A 23144-nucleotide genomic window follows, 5' to 3' on the forward strand; every position below is an offset into this window, starting at 1 on the left:
CAAGATTTATTTTCTTTTTCTTGGGGAGCTTTTTGGATTATGGCTCTCAACTTCTCAGGAAGTCTAGAGGAAAGTTTAAATGGTGCCTTTGATTTTGCTCTTGATCTAGTAGTGGCCATGCAAACCGATTCATTAGCTCAATGGGAGCCATCTTCCTGGCATCTGAGGGGTATGTGTGGATCATGTCACTGTAATCTATCCACTGGGACCAAACACTGCCTTGTGTTGAGTCATTCCGGTATTCATGTGTGGGGCGTTTACTCACCAACCCCACAGCTCCCCAGAGTTTTCATTGAGTGTGAGCAGCAGGAAATATTAGATAGAAGGATTTATTGTGGAGACTCTTGTGGAGATAAACAGATAGAAAATAAAAGGTAGCCTCAAGAGGGCCTGGAACCTTTTTTCCAAAGGGCTCTGACTGTCTCTGCCCCAGGGTATTTATAGAGACGCCAAGGGGTGGAGCAAAAGACCTCCTCCCCCAGCACAGCCAAGTGCAGACCATCTCAGACACCTGCACTCAGGCCCGTGGTCCTAATCATCCTCTATGCGGACATGCTGGGTAAAGCCACGAGGAACCCGAAAACGGGCTCCCACATTCATGGAAGTATATTTGCTCATGCTACTCACTATAGGTGGCACCTGGAAATAAATCTCAGGAGGACAGACTGAATTCTAGCAAACAGTAACCAACTTTTTGGTACTGAATTAATTATATGCAACCTCTTTAAAAGAGACGCTCAATCGGTATTCTAGGAAGGAGGAAACTAATTCTCAATAAGAATGTAATTGTCATTTTGGAAGTTGTTCTTAGATTTATCTTTCCTGATCTAGTTTGTAAATCCTCATTGATCCCTGGTGCTTTATTTTGAAAAGCAGACAACAAACAAGGCCACTGCTAATTATGAAAATAGCATCCCAGCACTCGGGAGGCAGAGCCAGGCGGATCTCTGTGAGTTCGAGGCCAGCCTGGGCTACCAAGTGAGTTCCAGGAAAGGCGCAAAGCTACACAGAGAAACCCTGTCTCGAAAAACCAAAAAAAAAAAAAAAAGAAAATAGCACTGTGGGGACAGAGTGCCCGTGGACCACAGCCTGGATGTGGAAGTCAGAGGACAGTTTCTGGAAGTAATTTTTCTCCTGTGAGCCGTCCTGACAGCTTTGTCTGTTTGTTTGTTTTTTTAAACGAGTAACCATTGCCTTTGCATAGCCTGACCAACCCCATCGGTCGTCCAGGCCTTGCTCATTCACTGATCTCTCAGCAGAAGTTCTTGGAAATCAAACATCTTAATGCATTTTATGTTCTTTGTTTTCTAACAATACATGATTTTCTTTGGACTCTTTCAGGGCATTCTACTTGGACAAGTCAAACTCACCACCAAATGCCACATCCAAAGCTGCCTACATAGATAAGGTAACAAACACAATGACTGCCCTTATTGCTGCAGTCTTGTTCACCTGCTGCCTCTTGGTCTTTCTGCCGCCCCTCGGGAGCGCTGCCTGGTTATGGAGATTTGCAGTCCCGATGTGCTGCCTCCATCCTAAGGTGGAATTTCAGATAGGGGATCTAAAAGCGGGGACAGCTGAATTGCATGTCACCTAAAAGGACGTCTAAAAGTGGTGCCTTCTGTTTGTCACTTCCTTTTAGCTCATGAGGCCTCTCAATGCTCTAGATGAGCTTTACCGGCTGATCACCTCGTTCATCAGATCCAAACGCATCGCCGCCTGTGTGAACACACCCTGCAGCGCCTCTGGAGTTGGACTGCTGTCTGTTTCCTCGGAGCTGTGCGACAGGCTGGGAGCCTGTCACATCATCATGTGCAGCAGTGGTGTGCACCGGTATGTGAACGTCTCCGACCTGTTGGGGTTTTTTCTTGTCTCATATTTAATGTGGCTGAATTAAAACTAGAAAGGTTCAAAGGACTCAGATGTGTTTGGGGTACAATTTGAGATGTTTTCTGGGTTGGTTTATTGTGGTTTTAGTAACTGTAGACAAACCAAATTAGTGTAATCTTCCATTTATACCAGGGTAGTTTAGATGTATATTCCTCTCATGTTTATATCACCATATTAGTATTTTAGGTACAAAACATATATCTTTCTTATTCATTGTAGGAATTTCCTTTGTTGGAATTGAACTCAAATTGCTCAACACCACTTTTCTCAGGGTGCTTAACGGATATTCTGTTCTCCAGTTACTCACATTCATAGAGCCAGAGTGTCATGAGACCTATGTTCCTTGGGGTTGCCACTGCCTTCCTCCCATGGTCAGCAAAGTGACGGTCCAGGAGCTCACATGATATGATACGCTCTTCGTGCTAAGTCTTGCCCACTGTGTTTTCTGGGGCAGCCAAGGCAGGTGCTTCAGACTCAACCTCCAATGGGAGTGAGCATCCCAACTCAAGTCCCACTTCATGGTCACTTGCTCCTCTCTTCTCATTTTATTGTGGAAGTGAAGCCTTAGAGATGGAAGTAATAAGGTAGAACTTTAGTTGTCCCTTTAATCTGAATAGGGAGCTCAACTGTGTCACAGGATATACTTTCTTAGTATTAGGTCATTTAGACTTTGAAGGTCATGGTTCCTTATTTATTCACATTTGTTTGGTATTTAGTCCATGCAAAGTATTGTAGCTGTGTAACAACATACAGTGAGGGTGTTCATGTTGAAGGCAAGCATGAATAACAAATAGGGGCAATATAACAGTTAATAAAATTAATAATATTTTTAGCAAGGATGAAAATACAACAAAATCTACCATGCAAGAAAAATATAACTTAGGAAATCCAAAACTAATGAATAGGATTCAGAGGGCAATTGATTTCAGAGTGTTAGGTCTGGACCATTCCATGGAGGTGATGTTTGGATTGGGATTATAGAGTTATAGAAAGGGAGAAATGCCATTCAAGGCAGCAGCCTCTGTAGTCTGTATCATTTCATTTTGATGGGATATCACCAAGGTGTAGTTTTGAAACCCAGTATAGCACGATCTTATGTTTGAAATTCTTCCTTCCTTCCTTCCTTCCTTCCTTCCTTCCTTCCTTCCTTCCTTCCTTCCTTCCTTCCCCCCCCTCTCTCTTTCTTTTTCCTTTCCTTTCTTTTTTTTCACTTTTTCTAGACAGGGTTTCTCTGTGTAGTTTTGGTGCCTTACCTGGCTCTTGCTCTGTAGACTGGGCTGGTCTCGAACTCACAGAGATATGCCTGGCTCTACCTCCTGAGTGCTGGGATTAAAGGTGTGTACCACCACTGCCCAGTGAGATAATTTCTTAAGGCATATTGCATAATGTTTTTACTAGCAGAGAAATAATTTTTCTGATAACTTCCTGTTCACTCAGGCTGTTCCCATTCCATTCATTGATTGTTCAACCTATCTGTGTTCACTGAGCACTGATTAGGTGTCTATACTGCTGGACTTACTGTATTGAAGAAACAAAGGTCCCACTTGCATATAGTGTACATTGCATTGTGGGAAATGGAGGATAAAGAAAACAATGATAAAGAAAACAAATACATTGTGTTACAGGGGGATTAACACCAAAGAATGGAAGTCAGAGTAGTAGAAGGAGTCAGCATAAGAGAAGGGAATGCCTGCTGAGGGCTAGGCAGATCTCATTCGCCTATCAGAAAAGAAGAGTGATTCATTCACTCACTTGTCTCAGAGATAGAGCCTTCCAGTCATCAGGAGAGACAGAACAAGAATCCTCTGTCAGGAGTATGCCTGATAGGTTTAAAGAGCGGCAAAAAGTCCACAGTGGACCCAACAAAACGGAATCACCTTGACTTTCTGTGCTCTTGCCTTCCCTAGTTCATGATCAGAGTTACCAGAGGCCTAGAACAAGCAGACAGACACTTGGAACTTTGCATCTAGAAATGTGTACTCTTAACCTCTGTGTGAGTTCACTGAATTCAATCTGCCATTTAATGCTAGCAATCATGAGCAAATGTCCAGATCACTTCCACAGACATTCCATGAACAGTTTTAGAGTTTGATAGTGTTGTATGAGCCCAAGGCCAACATGACACAGCTGTTTCACAATTTCAGTCTTCGTTGATTCTTATATTAGAATCATAAGTAGCGTTAAAAAAATTTAATGATTTTCTCCATTTTTACAATTAAAAATCAATAATGGTTTGGGTAATTTGCTTCAGAAGATATTTACTAAACTGTTGACAGATGCTGAATTTAAATCTAAAACTATTTGAAAATTATGTTTTATTTTTATAATATACAGAATAACATGGGACTTCTATATAAATGTTACTTTTTTTTCCATGAGAGACTTGCTTAGATTTTTTTTTTAGGAAGATAAAATATGTGCCAATTTACATTGGAATTCAAATTTTCACAGAAGGCTGTTCCTAAAATAATCCTTTAGTAATTCTAATTCAGGCAGCTAGAGAGGAAGCCAAGCAGATCCACACCTGCAGGAAACATTAAACAAGGAAGTTTGCAGTCAGGTTCCCACAGAGAGGACAGATTCAACGTTAATCAAATGTTATAGAGGATATTTTTAACATTTATTTTTAAGATAAAAGGGAGAAATAACCAAACTATACAGTATCCACTTGAATTACTTACTAAATTCTTATTTATTGGGTAAAGGGAGTGTCTGAATATTATTAGGAGCAAGAATATGGGTCTTAGAAGAAGAGGCAGGCTTAATGCACATTAACATACCATCTATATAGTTAATAATGCATATGCACAATTAGGAGAATGGAATTTAGATGAATTGTGAAAATCTCATAGCACTTAGCCTGGCCTTGTCTTTACTGAATTTTTTCACAGGGTGTTATTCCTTATCCTTTGATGCTCTGCTCTGCCTCTTACTGATATGTGAGCTTTCCACTGTCATTGCATAGAGCCAGGGAACCAGGGTGGGCTCTCTTTAAGGTGAGGGCTTGCCTTTTAGAAAGTATAAATACAATTACAGGTGATTTAGTAATGGACATTGTATAGAATTTTTGCTTCACATGTCCACCCTTTCAATGTTGAATTTTCTCATTATTTCTGTCAAGTACTACACATTTACACATTGCTTTATTAGTACATAAACTGTTTTAGTAAGAGCTGGTTGTGTCCTGTGGGAAGTGGGTGAGTTCACTGGGATGGGTTTTTACGGTAAGTTTGACCCCTTTGGTTTCTTGCCCATCTACCTTTAGTAGGAGACCATGCAGCCAGAAGGCATGCACCAGATGGAGGCTCCTCAGCCTTGGACTTCATCTTCAGCCTCAATTTTAAGAATTAAATTTGTTTTCAAATGTATTCTGTTATAGCAGCATAAAAGACATGTTTTTCCATCACCTGTCTATGTACTATTTAATGTTGCAACTCATGAGTCTCCCATCACTTATTAATTTCTTGTTTAATGATGAGTCTCTTTTTTCTGCCATTGCACATAATACTGGCACAGAGGTAGCCTTCTACATGTGTCTATCTCTTAAGTTAAAATAGAAACATCCTCTAGTTAGAATTACTGTGTCATAGAACTTAAAGCTTTTTGGTTAATACATTATAGTTTAATCTCCAGATAGAATTACTCTCAGTATAACACAACAAGTAGTGTGGCTTACCTTGTCTCTCCTCACCTTGACATTCGTTTCTTTACAGAGGTACAATTATATTTCTGTAGTGCTCTAATTAATATTTCTTTGCTAACACATTAAAGTATTGGCTGTCTTATGCATTTCCTTTCCTACAGAGACACATGCTACTTATACTGTGTTGTTACCTGCCTTGTAGATGAAGTTATTTTTGTTTTCCCAAATGGAACCTTTTAATGGTATTGAATCAGCTTTGTGGCTTTTCAAGTTCTGTTTTGTACCCACGCCAGTTATTTGTTACAGGCAATCAACGAGCTTGCGACTGCAACTGAGATCTAAATGTTCCTTTCATCTCCTATTGCAGCATCCTTCCATTTAGAGTGGTTTTTTAATTTGTTTGGGCTCCTTATTCCCACCCCTGCTTAACAGCCACCATTTCCCCTTTAACAAATATAAATCAGTACCTTGCAAGCATTACAAAGCCCCAGATATGTCTCTTACTCCAAAGGTGCTTTTTCTCTTCCACTGTATTAGTATCTGCTTCATCAGACTCTGGGAACCCATGAGTAGAGAGCATCCTGAAGGTCACAAGATGTTTGAAAAATGTCTGGTGAAGGCAAGGCATCTGGGATCATAGTGTACCTCTTTAGGGACTTGTCTGTGTACTCATCTTGATCTGATTTTTAGTGGTGAGTGATCCATGATATCAGAGTCTTGGTGTGGCTGTGCCAGCAAATGGCAAGTGATTTTAGTACAGGGCTAAGGACTTAACTAGCCTGGGATGTGTCTAATGAAATTTTTCTGTATAAAGGAACTACTTTTGTCTTCATGATTTCTGGTGAGATTGAATTTCTTGAAGAATCAGACCCTTCATTCTTAGCTAATATACCTGGCCTTTCATCAGTGGAAGTTGTCAGCTAAGCCTTACTGTGTTGAGGCTTCCCAGCTCCCAGCTCCAGCTGCACTATGATTCTCCTTGTGAAGAACTGCCCATGAGCATGTTAGGGCCAGCTGGTTGTTGTTGTTAAAACACATAATACGTGCAGCACAAATCCTGTTTGGTCTTAATAATAAAAATGTGGAGCCAGATATTGGTGTAATTGATGGAAGATCAGAGCAGCCAAGCAGCCAGCCACTATAAAGACTTCTTACCTCTACTGAATCCTCAGCCTGAAAGGCCAAGCTCCTGTCTCCATCCCACCTTATCATTTCCTCTCTCAGCCCAGTCATATTACTTCCTGTTTCTTCCATGCAAGTGCTGGGATTAAAGGTGTGTGCCACCACTGCCTGGCCTCTGTATCTAGCTCTGGACTCTGATCTTTAGGCAAGGTTTATTTGTGAAAGCACAAACAAATATCACCATAAAAACTGATGAACCTCTTTCTGCACATATAACTAGCATCTGGTTATTTTCACTATTAGTTGTAGAATACACACACACACACACACACACACACACACACACACACAAAGTTTTAGGAATCAAGTTTAAAAGGATTCATTTCCAAAATACTTTTATCAGTAGCTTATTAGGAAGTTGAGATGTATTTTCCTGTTTAACATTCTAAGAGTTGGTTTGAATCCCAGGGTCATCCCCTGCTTATACTTACCAACAGAAGTCCAATGATGTAATCATGGTACAGGGCCCAAAGTATGACTACAGCATTTGTTAAGGAAATAAAATCCAGAAGGTGAAATATAAAAACAACTCCAAAGAAACCAGTATTAGCAATGCCTCCCATGGAATAGTTTTCATTTCAAATAAAGATAAACAATATTGTGATAAAGTTACAACAGTCTTTCCCAGGCAACTTCAACTTACATTTGCAACAACAGCTTTGAGCTTGTGAAGGACTCTTTCTTAGTATATTTTATTCTGTCATTAACATGACATCAAAGGACAAATTGACAAATGGGCTCAGATTAGGTCATGTAGATGCTTTGAAAGTAGAACATTCAAGGTAACCTGACTTAGGTAATCATAGAGTCCCAAGAGGCAGACAGCAAAGCTTTATCTGTTCTAACTCATAAAGATATAAAATATGTCAGAGGACACAGTCCACTCTGGGGTTTCCATATGGAGGTAAAAGTCCATGTGTGGGACAAAAAAAATAATGAATACCTCCATAAGCAAATAAAAGTTTCAAATGTATCCATTTATATTTTGTGCAGAAAATACTTTAAGAGAGTAATAGCAAGATTCAGGAAGATATTTTAATTTTAAATCACTAAAAGATGGTTAAATGAAGCATTCGTTCTTAGGGAGAAGAAGAAACTTTACAAGTCTCTAATCTATATTGTTCGATAAAGAGGTTCTAAAAGACAGTGTACCAGTAAAAGATTGGTAATGTTGCCTTTTCATAACTCAGGTATCAGTTCGTCTCATGAGTGATGGGTGATGTAGCTCTGTATGCTGTGCATGTGTGTTTCTCTGATTGGTTGATAAATAAAATACTTATTGGCCAGTAGCCAGGAATTACAGGCAGGATAAGCAGACAAGGAAAATTCTGGGAAGAGGAAGGCTGAGTTAGGAGTCTCTTGCCGGACACAGAGGAAGCAAGATGACAAGGCAGAACTGAGAAAAGGTACCAAGCCACATGGCTAAACATAGATAAGAATTATGGGTTAATTTAAGTGTAAGAGCTAGTCAGTAATAAGCTTGAGCTAATGGCCATACAGTTTGTAAATAATATAAACCTCCATGTGTTTACTTGGGTCCATGCGGCTGTGGGACCAGCAGGTGAGAGAGATTTGTGCTGACCACAGGCCAGGCAGGACACTTCACATGAGTTTTCATCCTAAGAAGTAATTTAAATATTATAGAATTTTCCAGTAAGCAAAGAAGCACAGAGATTTCTGCTGATCTGGTAACTAGATAAATAATACAGTTGTATGTATCCTCTTAAAGTAATAGAGGAAATTAGATACTTCAAACATGATTGCAGATTCATTCTTTCATAAAAAATAAGGGATCAAGGTAGCAGTTGTTTTCCTTATAGTTGTGTTGACATCTACAAGTGATGCCATTGTCTTAATACCTAGATTGCCTTTACTTGATACAAATCTTGACAAATTAATGCATGACATTATTTGATTTTGAAATGCCCATTATTTTCTTAAATTTAGATGTAAACAAAAGTTAATAACTCCAGGCTTCTGAGAGTGACATCTTATTGGAAGGGTCTAGTTGTGACATCAGGATGTGTGTGATTGTTGGTCAAACAGGCCTTAACTTCAGTATGTATAAAATGAGTATTTTTACATAACTATTTTCATCATTAAAATAGGAAAGTCTAAGTAACTATGAAATGTCCAACATTCCAATGTGAGCTCTGGAGTCTAAAGATGGGTGGGCCTGCAATTCTGACATACAAAGGTAGTAGAGAGGCATCTCAGCTCTCAGGAGAAAGGGGATTTTGCCTTCTTGATCTTCTGGAACTGGAGCCAGTTAGTTAAATCTTCCCCACTACACCGCCACAGATGCTAGTGTCCCCCAGAATCCTCACAGCAACAGCGGGAGCAACCCAGCCATGTCAGTCAAAGACCAGAACACCTAGGCATTTCAGCAAAGAGAGGTAGGCCCTGTGACTGTGAAGAATGAATGCAATGACTCAAAATAAGTGGCAGCTTTTCTAGATTCCTGGCACCCATAATTCAGTCCAGCTGACATCCACTCATAATTCAGTCTGGCTGACATCCCAAATTGCCCACCACAGGGGCGATAATGACTCTGACCACCTTGGAAGGATGCAGAGTCAGGATATCCACAGGGAGAGAGACATACCTTTTTAGGGAGTTGGACAGAGGATCCTGAATTAACTTGTTACACGCTGATTTTCCATGTCCTGTGATAGAGTCACAATTAACAAGGACTGAAAGTATCAGGTGAGTTACAGGCTATTGTAAAACAGAGATGGAACTGATTAGAAAAGAGAGAGAGAAGGCCCAATATATATATTGAGCTAGGTTAAAACATTTTCTGTTAGGAACAAGACAGAGCTAGTCCAGGAGAAGGCCTGGGAAGAAAAGATTAATCACCTGTCCCTGGGAGGAGCTATGGCAAGAAGACAGGTCACCTGTAGATACATAAGCTTGCTGATGCTCCTGGTACTCCACCTGCCTCACCTACATGCACCCGTTGGTTAAGACACCTGAGACACAAACACAGCACAAGCCACCAACGATGTGGATCCACAGCAACCAAGGCCTATTTAATAACTTAGATGGACTTAGGGTGAAGTCAACTGCGGCTCCATGCTAAAGAACCGTAGCTAGATGCTTCCTTACATATTGATGGCATCAGGAAACCTATGGAGAATAAGGACAGGAGTGAGATGGCAAATTAAAGAACACAGGACCAGAAGGTGGTACTGAAGAACTGTAGCTACCTAGGATAGATAGCCAGTGTATTCAGTCAAACCTCAAAAGCAAAACAGAGATGAAATGCATGGGTGTGAGAGAGAATCCAGGCCTGGAAGTATACAATGTAGCAGCCCATGGTTGGTGGTGAAACATGCCTTTAATCTCAGCACCCAGGAGGCAGAGGCAGGCAAATCTCTGAGTTGAATACCAGCCTGGTCTACAGAGTGAGTTTCAGGACACCCAGGGCTGCACAGAGAAACCTCGTCTTGAAAACAAAACAAAACAAAAAAGAAGCCAGCACAGAGAACTTCAGGAGTCTCTGTTGGAAGTTGTAATAGAAGGTATCACATCTTTAATGGGGATTTCATGGTTAATTCCCTGTGCGATGCTGGAAAGAAGCCCCCTTAGACTCCGTTGATTTTGGGCCTTAAGACAGAGTAGAAGCTAGAGTGCAGTATTCAATTTAGCTCTGCTGTCAGGATCTGTCCCCAGCTCCTGCTCATCACTCCTGCACTCTGTTCCTTGTTTGTCACAGGCTGTGCTCTGCCTGCCCTGTCTCTGCTGATCCATTAACTTTTCAGCTCTCTGATGATCAAATCTAGACATCACCGGAAGATTTCACCGGGACTGTCTGTTTGACAAGGGTCAAGAGATGATGTTGAAAATCTCCATAGATACCCAGAGGTTGTCTCATTTGAATTAGTTTGGGATTTTTTTTTTCCACACAAAAATGTGTTTGTGTGCTTCATTAAGAAAGGGGGTTCTGTTACATAGGTACTGGGTTTCTGAAATCCCCATTGGCTTGCAGTAATTTTATAGAGCTTTTCGTTTGCCACAGAAGCATTTCTGAGGGTAAATGGGGTGAGAAAGCTCAGTAGGTCAGCATCTGGTCTTTGCATATTAACTTTGCAGCAGCTCGGACTGTGGCGAACCACTGCAGTCACTTAGGGATTGATCTGGGTTTAACATACTGCTTCTGCCCCTAGGTGTACAGTTTTCCTCAGTATAAGGTAATGAAAGCAAGGAGAAAGGTAAAAAAAAAAAAAAAAAAAAAAAAAAAAAAAGAGCTGCAACAGGAACAAATTGGTTTCTTCAATCGGGTGCTTCTCTCTGCTTCTCAGGAGATTTTGCACAGCGATGCTCTGTGTGCCCTGGTTAAATACAATTAGAGGCTGGAGTAAGTGTGAGCCGTGCAGGAATGACACGCTTTGCACAGAGCAGTGCATTTTATACAACAGAATACAGTGCCCTGGTAGGAAGGGACATGCTATCCTGTCAGGTTTTTCTCACCCTTTGATTACTTTACAATCAATACACCTGAGTATGCTTCAGAGCTCTTTCCCTTCTAATCCTGAGCACATTTTAGTACGACAAAGTCTACATCCATCCAGAAGCAATCTGAGCTTCCTGGATTCATCTCTCCCAAAACAATGCATATAAAATGCAAGTCCCGAGCCCAAGATTGTGGATGTTGAATAATGGATGGTGGGAGCTCCAATTCTCTAAAGGCATTAGCTATGTGATATGAATTTCATGTAGTGAAAAGAGTCTCGGGTTTTGGATCGGAAAATGGTTGGATCCTGTTCCTTACTTGCTATTAAAGTAAGTAAATGGTTGCGTAACCTGATCTCTTCGAGCCTCGTGGATGAGGCGGCAGTCATGAGTTCTTTGTTACAGTGGGAGTGTGAACACTAAGTGAGCAGCATGCACTAACAGCACCGCACTGACAGAGGACCTAGCAACTGCAGCTACTCTAGCTGTTCTAGAGAGACCTGTGGTTTTGATAGTAAATCCATCCATCTCCTTATTGCAGAGTTATATGAAACACATCTAACTGGTTTGTTTGTTTGGTTGGCTGGTTTGGTTTGGTTGTTGTGTTTTTCATTTTTAGGGTACTGGAAATAGAGCCAGGTCCTCATTCATGCTAGGCAAGCACTCTACACTGGGCTATACCCCCAGCCCACATAACACAGCTGCTGAAAATTACTATGTCAACCTACCAAAATAGAGAAAACCTGCAGGAACCATCAGAAATCACAGTAAGGGTTCATCATAGGCAAAAAGGGGGAGGTATCCTAAGAAACAGAGAACAAAATGCTAGACCTTGTTAGTGCTTATTCATAGAAACCACCAAACATCCCCCCTGCTGCCTCATGAATTGTCACTCAAAACAACAAAAGGGTCCCCCTTGAACTTCAGCTGAGCAAGTTCTCATTCCTAGAGAGAAAATCCATTAGAATAAAGACAAAAGGTTGGGACATGAAAAGAGGCAGGTGTTAACCTGTGTTCAGTCATTGATAACACAAAAGGCTATTTGTCTACCTTTACTGTGGAGGCTCTGAGGGAGACTGAGAGTCCCCACCTTCTCTGCACTTAGTCCTAACAAGGGAGCCACCCTGGGAAGCCGAACTGCAGCAGTTTACATGGGGAAGGGAAAGAATAGCCACAGGGTTGGGTTTTTAAGTGAAGTGATTCAACACAGAATAAAAAGAGGTGGCAGCTTTGTGTGACAGATGTATTGTAGACAACTGAGATTTATTCAAGGCAAACTGTCCTCAGGAGTATTAATGTAAAACTAATTAATCAATAGACTGTAATATTTATGTTCCAAGTAGAAATGAAATTCACCCAGAAATGTTAACCAGCAGGTGTAGGGGGAACAGTGTTTGGATCTGGAGATATGGAAATGAAACCAAATCTTTTATGTATATGCTATAAGGGAACCGGTTATTGATTTTGCCAATATCTATTATCCTTTTAATGAATTTGTCATATTTCTGAAGAGATTTAATGAGTGGACCCTTCTTAAAAATAAATGCCAGATCCAGACTATAAAGAAATGAATCTTGTCTTTTAGGAGTACATGTATACATTAAAAAGATATGTACTGAATGCTTACTGAGTACCAGGAAGCAGACGATGATCTAGAAAGCCTACAGTGGACACAGATACCACTCCAGCCTATTGGTGATGGTGCAGTGGTCACATTAATGAAATTTGATAGTTGTTGAGGCTATACTATATACTATATGCTCTATGAAAAGTAATAAGATAAGTTACTTTATGTTATCCTGAAAAAAAAAAAACCACCTCATATCTACTATCATTTAACTAGATTTATATTGGGAAACACAGAATTTAAAGAGATTAAATAACCTGTTCAAGGTCACAGAGCTATCAGCTAAGCCAGAATCCAACTGAGAACCATCTCTCCAGTGTCTGTGTTCCTAAATGTACACTCCCCAGATAAGTAGGATATGTTGTGCCCAGATCGTGACCCCCAGAGAGACCACCAAAGACGAGCATGCCGGAATGCAAAAGCAAGGTTTAATTCTGGATATCCAAAAGCAATACAAGCCTAGGCAGGGACTTCGTCCAATACATCCAACGCAGTGGAGGCTGGAGGAAGCGCCCACCTGTCTGCAAGCTCAGTTTTTAAAGGGAAAAGTCACAAGGTTACATCATTTAGGGGTGCTAGTACAGGTACAATTCTGATTGGCTCGCTTGTAGGAATTCCAGAAATCACAATTCAGTTTTCCTTCTAAGGAAGTAGTTGCCCACCACCATTTTTCATTGGCTGCCCTCAGGTGGAGGCATTTCTGTGATCAGTTACCCTGGAAACCAGGGAGAGGACATTCCATAGTCTGGCAGGCATTACCTCGTGACTATCTTGTGGCTCTGTACTTTTACACTTCCTGGTTTCTGGAATCTGAACTGACTGGTCTCAGTAACTTCTGGCCTGTTCCAGTAACTTATGGCCTGTAGCTAAAAGAAGCAGTCTTAGGCCTTTAGTTTTGGGGTGAAAGCATTTTGGTCTTATTTCTAAGATGGCTCATTTTGGTCTCACAGGATACAGTATGTGACTTAAACCAGGTCTCACAGAGAGCATGTGAGGAACAGTTTGTGCAAAGCAGAGGGCTAGTGACTACAGAGAATGTCAGCGGTGCAGTTAAAGCATGCAGTAGCTAGCAGAAACCAAGACTGTACTGTGAAGACCTTATACCTCACCACCAACAAGAAGAGGCCAAACAGAAGGGTCAGGGTGGGATTGTACCAGTGTAGACAAAAGATAGCATTGGCAGTACAGCTAGAGAGGGGGTTTTGAGAGTTAGTTAAAAACAGGTAACGAGTAGGATGCAATGTTCCTTAGTAGATGCAGTAATCCATTGCACACATACATTGATCTCCTGTGAATGGACAAGTTATACTTAATAACATGGGGTTCATAGTAATATACCACTTTTAATGGAACCATAGGAGGTCATCATAATCACTAGGCAATTACTTTTGGGAAGTTGTAACATTTACTCCAGGGTGGGCTTATGAAAATGGCAAGATTTGGATCACATTTTAAAAGTCTTTATACCCTATATCTTTAATAAATTAATTCTCATGCCTCCTTTTTCTTCTTTCTCATCAAGTTGGTGAATCTCTAACATATCTGTTTCATAGATTTCTTTTTATTGTAGTCAGAGAGAAATAGGATCATAAAAATGTCCAAGCGAAGGAGATTTTGAAACTGAATGTAAGCACTTACATCTTTCTAACAGGTAGAACTGTGTCATTAGTTCAAAGATTGCTAAAACTAATGGGTCACAAGTACATGTGATGCTCTGGAGTGTGTGAAATCAGGTAATTGGCAATGTCTCACATCTGTTAAAAGAAGCACCTATGTGTCTACCAGAGCAGTTCATATTCTAGTGCCCTGCACCCCATCATTATCTTAGGGATGGGCATTCTTCCCCACAATTTGAATGCTGTGCAGGTAGGTAACTGCTGCTTAAGAAAGCTGCAACAGGAACCCAGGCAATTAGCTTCTTAATAATGTGCTCCCAATAGTCACTTGCACAAAGTGACCCAGCTTTTAATTAAAGGAGAAATAACCAAGACTGCCACTGAAAATGGGGGAAATGATTTCATTTTCTATGTTCTAAATCTGTAAGATTCTAAATATGAATTAAAAGCTACTTAAGACATAATTCATGTGAGGAACTTTTAATCAAAATAATAGGACACCTCAGGGTGTCCTTATCAGATTGTGCCGGGTGCTACACTCTTGGAGAATTTTCTTTCCCTTGTCTCCGTGAGTGAAGGCGGCACCAGGGCTGTGAAGAATGGTGAAAAGAGACTCAGACTGTGGTCATGACATAGACTTCTGCCTCCAGACAAAGCTCACGGATTTCAAATGAACAGGATGATTTTCTTTTGTATTCAGCTAGTTCAAATTAGGCAAGTGAATGCGTGTGAGCATCAGGGTTAGCCAGTTTACACTGAGTGTTTGTTAGGGGGCAACATCTCCAAGCAAGCATGTTCCCAGGGGAGGCTGTTGCTCAACACCTACTCTCTAAAACTCAGAGACTGACAAAAACTTGTAAAGTCCAGATGTCTGTTAACAAATACTCCATTTTTGTAAGTTAATAATCATTTAAATAGCATTCTAATAAGATCATATTTATCCAAGTGATGTCATTTTATAATTAATGCTCAAAATTGTTTAAAAAATACCACATTGCTCAAGTTACTTTTGAATCATCAATACTCATGTGTAAACTCATTGATAATGGATGTTTTAGATTCTGGATATGTAATGTGACACAGAGAAAAGTTTTAAACTAGTGGTCAATCTCACTCATGATTTTCCACATGCGGAAGGGAGAGTAAATACTAAGAAACTCTTAAGAGTTGCATTTTTCCATGTTCATCTTAAAATATTTTTAGATGAACATATACATGATACTATTGTATGACAAACTGTGGCTACAAATCCAGAGATGTTTATCATCAGTCTGGTCTTCGTGTTTTAAATTTGTCATATTGAATTATAACCAGGACCTGGATCAATCAATTTTACCCCCCCGCCTCACACACACCAAGTAACAAAAGCTTCTAACACTGGCCTTGAGAGCAAAGACACCAGGTACCACAACCAGCACTCACACTGGTTCCCCCATCAGTCTTATTCTGTATCCAGCACCATCCCTGTGGTCCAGAGGAGGTACAGCATCTCCCCAGGTGCTTAGTTTAAAGCATCTGCCCCCCCCCCAGATTGGTGCACTAAAATTTAAATCAACATTAAATGAGTCAATAGACCTTGGAAGGTTTGAAGATGTAATTAGAATTAAGCTGCTTTTTCGTTCATTGTAAATGACCAAATGTGCAGAAGGCCCTGAGGCTTTGAGAGGCCTTTTTTTCTTTATTTTTTCATTTTTTTATTAAGAAATTTTCTGCTCACTTCACATAACACCCACAGATCCCCCTCCTCCCTCCTCCTACCCCCTGCCCTCTCTCCCAAGCCAACCCACATCCCCACATCCCCACATCCCCCAAATCAAGGTCTCCCATGGGGAGTCAGCAGAGCCCAGCACACTAAACCTACTAATTTATTATAAGAGTATCATGAAGCATCTTAAATAGGAGGCATATTGCAAAAGCTGCCTCATGGAAAAATGAATGTTCAAAGACCTGAACTTAGTGTGTAGTAGATGGGAGTTAATACAGGGATGAAATACAGCATTTTACATTTAAGCAATTTTGAGAATCTTAGCTTTTCCTCATCAGTGAGACTCAATTGAAGAAAGGCCCAGAATGTCGGCTTATCATTTGGTAACAGTGAGAGGTAGAAGACTGTTCTTGCTGGAATAGTGGAGATGATAGGTTTGAAGTTAAGTGCCTTCTTTAAGAAAAATGAGAAGACAAAAAAGAAATAAAAGTTAATATTTACCAGATATCAGAACAAGAACAAGTCACAAGGGGTAAATGCTAATAAATATAAGCCTTACAAAACTTAGAATATGATATTATTGTGTGACCCCGCTCTGTCCTTTTGTCCCACAATTTTTATGGCACTGCCTTTGACTGCCTAGCAAATTATGATAATTTTGTGATATAATTTTCCTATGAAGAGAATAGAAAATTTGTTCTAGCTTCTAGCATGACTGATTTAATTTGAGTTACTAAGAGTTCAGAAAAACATTTCAGTAGCAAAAGTGTATTACTGCTAATGGCTTGCTCACTTTTCGGTTGTTAATCTAAAACTTTATGAAATTCTGTAGCACACGGACTGAGCCATGCCATTTTGAAAGTTATTACACAGATAGCTTCCAGCGTTGTACATTTCAGGCTTGCTTTCTCTGACCACACACACTTCCAGTCAAGAGGAGCAGGGTGCGGGTGTAATGCATCACAGCCTCTGGTCCTGCATCTGCTTTTCAGTATGGGATGGCTTTGTGCAGTGTGTAAGCAGGAAGGAATGCTCTGGAAGCCATTGCTGTACCAGAGTACCGAAATACCCTAACTCCATGTGGAAGCAACTATGAATCATCTAAATAATCTCAGTCAAGCTATCCTGAATGCATCCTAACCCAGCTTCTGCTAGCTCAGTTCCAGAAATAACCGGCAGCCATTAAAAGTCTACACAAGACTATACATTATGAATGAAGAAGCTGGGAGTGAAGAAAATAGCATTTGGAACCTTTTGCAGTTAACACATTTTACTTTGTGAATTTGAAAAAGAATTTGAATTTGAAACTGAATGTAAGCACTTCTATCTTTTTAACAGGTAGAAATGTGTCATTAGTTCAAAGATTGCTAAAACTAATGGGTCACAAGTACATGTGATGCTCTGGAGTGTGTGAAATCAGGTAATCGGCAATGTCTCACATCTGTTAAAAGAAGCACCCATGTGTCTACCAGAGCAGTTCATATTCTAGTGCCCTACACCCCATCATTATCATGGGGTTGGGCATTCTTCCCCACAATTTGAATGCTGTGCAGGTAGGTAACTGCTGCTTAAGAAAGCTGCAACAGGAACCCAGGCAATTAGCTTCTTAATAATGTGGTGATGTCAATATCCTGGCAGGGCCCCTCTAAGAACCTCAAAAGGATCATTGCAAGCAAGTGAAATGTTATGGAACCACATTTGGTTCTGCTGGCAAGTAATGGTACTTGGTGCAAAGTGGACACACAAAAGTAGCCCAGAATGAATGAATGAAAGGCACTCTTCTGCCTTAGGTGCTGAGAAGATGCTCAGTTGGTAAAGTTCTTGCTGTATGAGCATGAGGACTCAAGTCAACCCCCAGATCACACATAACACTTTGGCTGTTGTGGTATGCACTTGTAATCCCAGTGCTGGGAAGTGGAGACAGGTGGGTCCCTCTGGGTTGTTGGCCAGTTACCAGACCCTAAGCTAGCTCCAGGTGCCAGGGAGAGAATCTATTTGGAAAAAGAACAAGGTGGAAGGCTCTTGAGGATAAACAATTAAGATTGACTGTTAGCATCCACATGAATGCATGTGAACACACACGCACACACACATCTTACACAAAAGACTTCTAAAACAAACTATCCTTCAATGTAAATCAGACCCATTAGCTTTAGTTTATCATTTTACGTGTATATGAAATAGTAATGAGTTGGTTCTGGTTTCAGTGCAGGATGTCTAGAAATGTGTTAGTCATAAGCACAGATATACTGTCCTGTTTTTCTTTCTGTAGAGAACTAGCAATTCTTCTGTGATTTACCACCCCACTAAGTACATGTCCTCACTAGTGTCAGATAGGATATGAATCTGGAATATCTTATTAGTGAGGTAATCTAGGAACTTTATTCACTGTACTTATCTGCCTTTTATGAAGTATTCACATACTACTCTGTGACATTGATAATTTGATTTAAAGTTGCACATTTATATCATGCAATATAAATGTTAAATTACTTTCATGTAAACCAAAGGGGGAAAATAAGTCAAGTTTTTTGTTTTTCTTCTTTCTTGCCTTTTTAATAGCAACTAGAAGGAGATACAAATTTGAAAGACCATATTTGTCTAAGATAGTGCAAAAATATAGATATTTAAAATTTGTCCATTATTGAGAGCAGAAGTTATTCTAGAAAGGAGGTAGTGTAGTCAAGCAAGGAACTTCTTACTGAGTAGGTTTTCCTCAGCTCCTGGGCTCTCGAATGTCCTTTCTTTTGCTCATCTGAGGTTTGAAGCTCAGCCCTTCTCTAATCAAATCACTTGTAAAATCCAATGATGTCTTGTAAAACCTGACAGTGGGTGTGCTTTGTGCTTGCTTTTATTCACGAGGGGAAATCTACATGCCACTTTCAGGAATTGGAGTCTTTTAGATACAAGGAATAAAATGTTGCATTTTACCACCTGGCATTCAGATCGAAAGAGTTGAGAGAAGATAAAGAGTGATGAGGCAAATAATGACCTATCACCCACAGAGCTGGGAGCTCTGTGCTTGGCTTTCCTGTGCATACTGCACTTAGGGTGGTGGAATTCTGGATGTTGTGCATGGAAATATGAGCCTGGAGAAGCCTGGCATCCTGAATTGTAAGCAGGCAGCATTCCTAATGTTTTGTTTCTTTGAAAAAATGTCCTTAAAAATATTTGTTAGTCAATCGTGGGAGTTCATTAAAATACACACAGCATTCTTTTTGATTGGCTGGGGAAAGAAAACATGCATACCTATTTGAAGGTTAATTTTTCTTTAAGTGAGATATCATTGATTTTTTTTAAACAGGTGCCACTCAGCCAGATGTGGTATCCTATGTCTCTGATCCCAGCACTTGGGAGGCTAAGCAAGAGGGTTATTGTGAGTTTTAGACCAGCCTGGGCTACATAGTGAATAGCAGCCAGTGTTAAATAATGATACTCTTTCTTGAAAGACCAGGGGGTTGGGGGGACAGACAAAAGAGATAACTAACACTTCGATGCCCCCTCTTTATATTGTATATATTATTACTATATATATATACATATATACATGTATGTATATATATATTATTGTATATTATTTGCTACATCTATGGCCCAGTTGAACTCAAATATTTTCAAGTCTCTGGCAGGCAGTTTCCTGCTGTGTCACTATTTACAACTTGTAAAATGAGGAATAAGTCAGTGTAAAATGATTAAGAAGGTTGATGACAGAAAACCCCTCACTGTATCTGTGTCCCCAGTAGAAGAGACAAGCCATGCTTTATCAGAAAGTGCAGGAATGTCTCAGGATTAGAAAATGAAATTAATTTTTTTTTTTTTATTTCTTGAGCTTCGTTCAGCTAGTGTAAGGAGCATTATTGATTAAACTGTTAGGGTCAACAGATTTAAAATTGGAGCAGAGGATACCTTATGGAGGACAAAAAGGTTGTAGTCTGTTGAGGAGGCAGGCAGTTAAGTGAAATTGATTTTCTTTTTACATGAACCATCAGATACCCTGGTTGGCCTTTGGTGGCCTGCAGGTGCACGTACAACAGTGCGTGAAACAATTCGAATTGACTCAGACACTAAATACCTGTGAACACTGTGTTAAACTAGATGCTAATTATGTAACTTCAGACCATTGGCATGTGAGCAATCCAGAGGAATTCTTGGCAGTGGTTATGAGGAGGCAACTTCTCGAGTTATTTATTGGGCAGAGGAACTCATCATGTTCTTCCTTAGAGTGATGGGTAATTGTAGAGCCCAACCTTAGCAGGGTCTTTTCTTATTACAAATGGTGCTTTTAAATCCTCTCTTCTTTCTTTAGATAGTCAGTAAAATCTACCAAATGTATTGGAATTATGTACCATAGTCTCATAACTAAGGATGAGTCGGACTTCCTCATATGTGAGCACCTGCATTGTTACTTAGTGTTTCATACAGTCACTAGTGAAAGAAAGTCTTGGACAGATCTAGAAAAATTCCTAGCCCGGTAATTCCATTCCTGAAGAGGCTGAGACAGGGCAATCATGAGTTTGAAGTCACTCTGTGCTAAGTTATGAGACTGTGTCTCTAAAACCCAAACCCCAAATCTATTAACTGCCAATATGTAGAAGTGGATAAATACAAAACTATTTCTTCTAAATTATATGCATTATTAATAAAAGTAAAAATTCTATTTAAAATATGGTTATTCAGTTTCCTATAGTGAAGTTCTCTTTTATACATAGTTCACAATAAGTTCATTTTAAATTTAAAATTTTTTAACATATATCTCCAGTAATGTATGTTTCTCTGTGGCCCCTTTGTAAACAGGAATTCCATGTAGAGGAGTCAATATTGGATTCTGAGCAACATTGAGCTTGACTGGTTTCTGATGACACTGGTAGCTCTGATTTCTCTAGGAATGGATCAGTGGGTCTAACTGTGCTTCCCATTACCTTGGCCCACAGGTGCACCCTAAGTGTGACACTGGAGCAGGCCATCATTCTAGCCAGAAGCCATGGGCTGCCTCCTAGATACATTATGCAGGCCACCGATGTGATGAGAAAGCAGGTAAGTCCCTCTCTCCTGCCTGTCTTAGGGGAGTTGTTTTCTAGGACCTGCTTTGCTGCTGTTCATTTATCTGGTGGCTTATGGGTGCCTGTGTGCGATGGACATTTCTAGGCATGGGACTCTGGGTAAGTCATGGCTGAGAAGCATGTCCAATGAGAAAATAGTACAGACACCTAGTCCAAGTGTGGACACTTGGGAAAAGGATTTCTGTGCTGTGTGACAGCAAAAAGGGAATTGTCGCACAAAACAAGGGTGGACTGGGCTTTTAGCAGTAACACAATAAAGGATGTATGGCACTTCTGGAAATCGTAGATAATTTACTAAACCTGGGAAGTAGATTAGGAGGGGACAGAGGCAAAGAAGAAGAGGAATTGAGAACACTGCTAGTTTCTGTGATCTTCCAAAGTCTTCCAGTCCATGATAAGATGTGTGCACGATGTATGCATCATCCTGAGGATAAAGTGCTTACCTCAGAATTTCCATGTGAGTCTGAATATGATCCTATCAACTCTCTTTCCATCATCAGAGACCAGACTATTTCTGTATTCCCTTTTAAATAAAATGAATTTCCTAAACCCAATAGCATTTGAAGAACCAAGGTAATTTGGTCTTAAATAGTTTAAATTCTTTTTTTTTAAATGCACTGAGTTCTATTGTTCTGATTAGAAAATAGAATTGAGCTAGTCCAAAAGACGTTTAAGCAGTAATAGGAAAAATAAAAGTCATCAATTCTACATTTTTCTGTCTCTATCCTTGACCTGCTGCAGTAAAAGTTGACTTGCCTTGAGTTGTTCAGCGACAGTGACTTCATTAGATATGTTCCTGTTATTACACCACTTTATTCATTAAAACTTGACTCAGGCAAGCATAAGCATTGTCAACCCCCACCCCCAGGATTGTTTCCAAGATTTCACTATAGAATTTTAAGCTAGCCAGTGAAGAAATGGACTGAAGAAGCCAACAGTGGGCTAACATCTGCAGTGTGGATCACAGGTCCAGTGAGTGTGCGTGCCTTGGCACTTCTGCTTTAGGTATCCTGGGTTAGCAGTTGACTGAATGCAACTTAGAAGGTCACACAGGGATTCGTTAAGTTTAGACCCACCAGGAGAGTGTGACATACTGTTGTCCAGGTGGCAAGTGACAAACACAGATGCAAACTGCCATGAGGTTTAGGAAGGACTTGGGGAAGTACATGCACAAGTTCTTCTTTAAAAAAACAAAAAGGTAAATGTTCACATCAGAGGTAGGATTTAGGTCAGAAACAAGAACAAAAGGGTGAATGAAGTCTTCTTTGCTTTTCTTGTGTTACTCTTAGAGATCGTGCATGGGAAACTTTGGAAAAGCTCTCCCAAAATTACACCTTATGAGGAGAAGGAGCTAGAGTGAGCCTTTCATGAACATTCCACTGAAGAGTTTATTTTGAGTTGGTTCCATATGCATTTCTACCTGTGGGTTTGAGTGACCACGATCCTCTGTAATATCTTCAATCATGAAAACAAAATGGACATAGAGAAAATAGAGATAAAGAGAAGTTGATATACATATGTCTGACATAACTGCTACAAAGTTCATTACAAGCATGATATACATATTTGTGTATACATGATATACATATCTATATATGTATATCAGAAAGACCAAAAAGCCAGGTAGAATCTAAACTGCACATATTGTGTTTATCACTCTTTCATCTGAGAATCATATAGATGAATAGAAAATATGCCAATAGTTGTTTCCAATTATACCAGTTATATGAAAAGCTTTCTATCAATTATTTAATGAAATAATATGAAATGACACAGAGAATTATACATGAATATTGTACCTAGTTAAAAAACATTTTTCATGCAGGTATGACCTAGACATTCTAAAACTAATTCTTGTAAACATTAGGACTGAACTCACTAGCAATGCTAATCTAAGCAAGAAAAGATGGGTTGTCACTGACAGAGAAATAAGTTACAAATAAGTAAGAAAGAAAAGGCTGGAGTC

General features: G+C 39.9%; 1 protein-coding gene across 1 annotated transcript in view; it reads left to right on the forward strand.

Annotated features, from left to right (window-relative positions):
- Nucleotides 1-23144, forward strand: part of Prex2 (phosphatidylinositol-3,4,5-trisphosphate dependent Rac exchange factor 2) — a 307700-nt gene that overhangs the window by 272914 nt on the left and 11642 nt on the right. The window contains exons 36-38 of the mRNA XM_028864566.2: nt 1342-1408; nt 1643-1833; nt 21050-21152. Coding sequence (XP_028720399.1) covers nt 1342-1408; nt 1643-1833; nt 21050-21152 — 361 coding nt within the window. The remainder of the gene's footprint in view (nt 1-1341; nt 1409-1642; nt 1834-21049; nt 21153-23144) is intronic.

This window comes from Peromyscus leucopus, chromosome 5 (genome assembly GCF_004664715.2).
Source record: "Peromyscus leucopus breed LL Stock chromosome 5, UCI_PerLeu_2.1, whole genome shotgun sequence".
NCBI lineage: Eukaryota > Metazoa > Chordata > Mammalia > Rodentia > Cricetidae > Peromyscus > Peromyscus leucopus.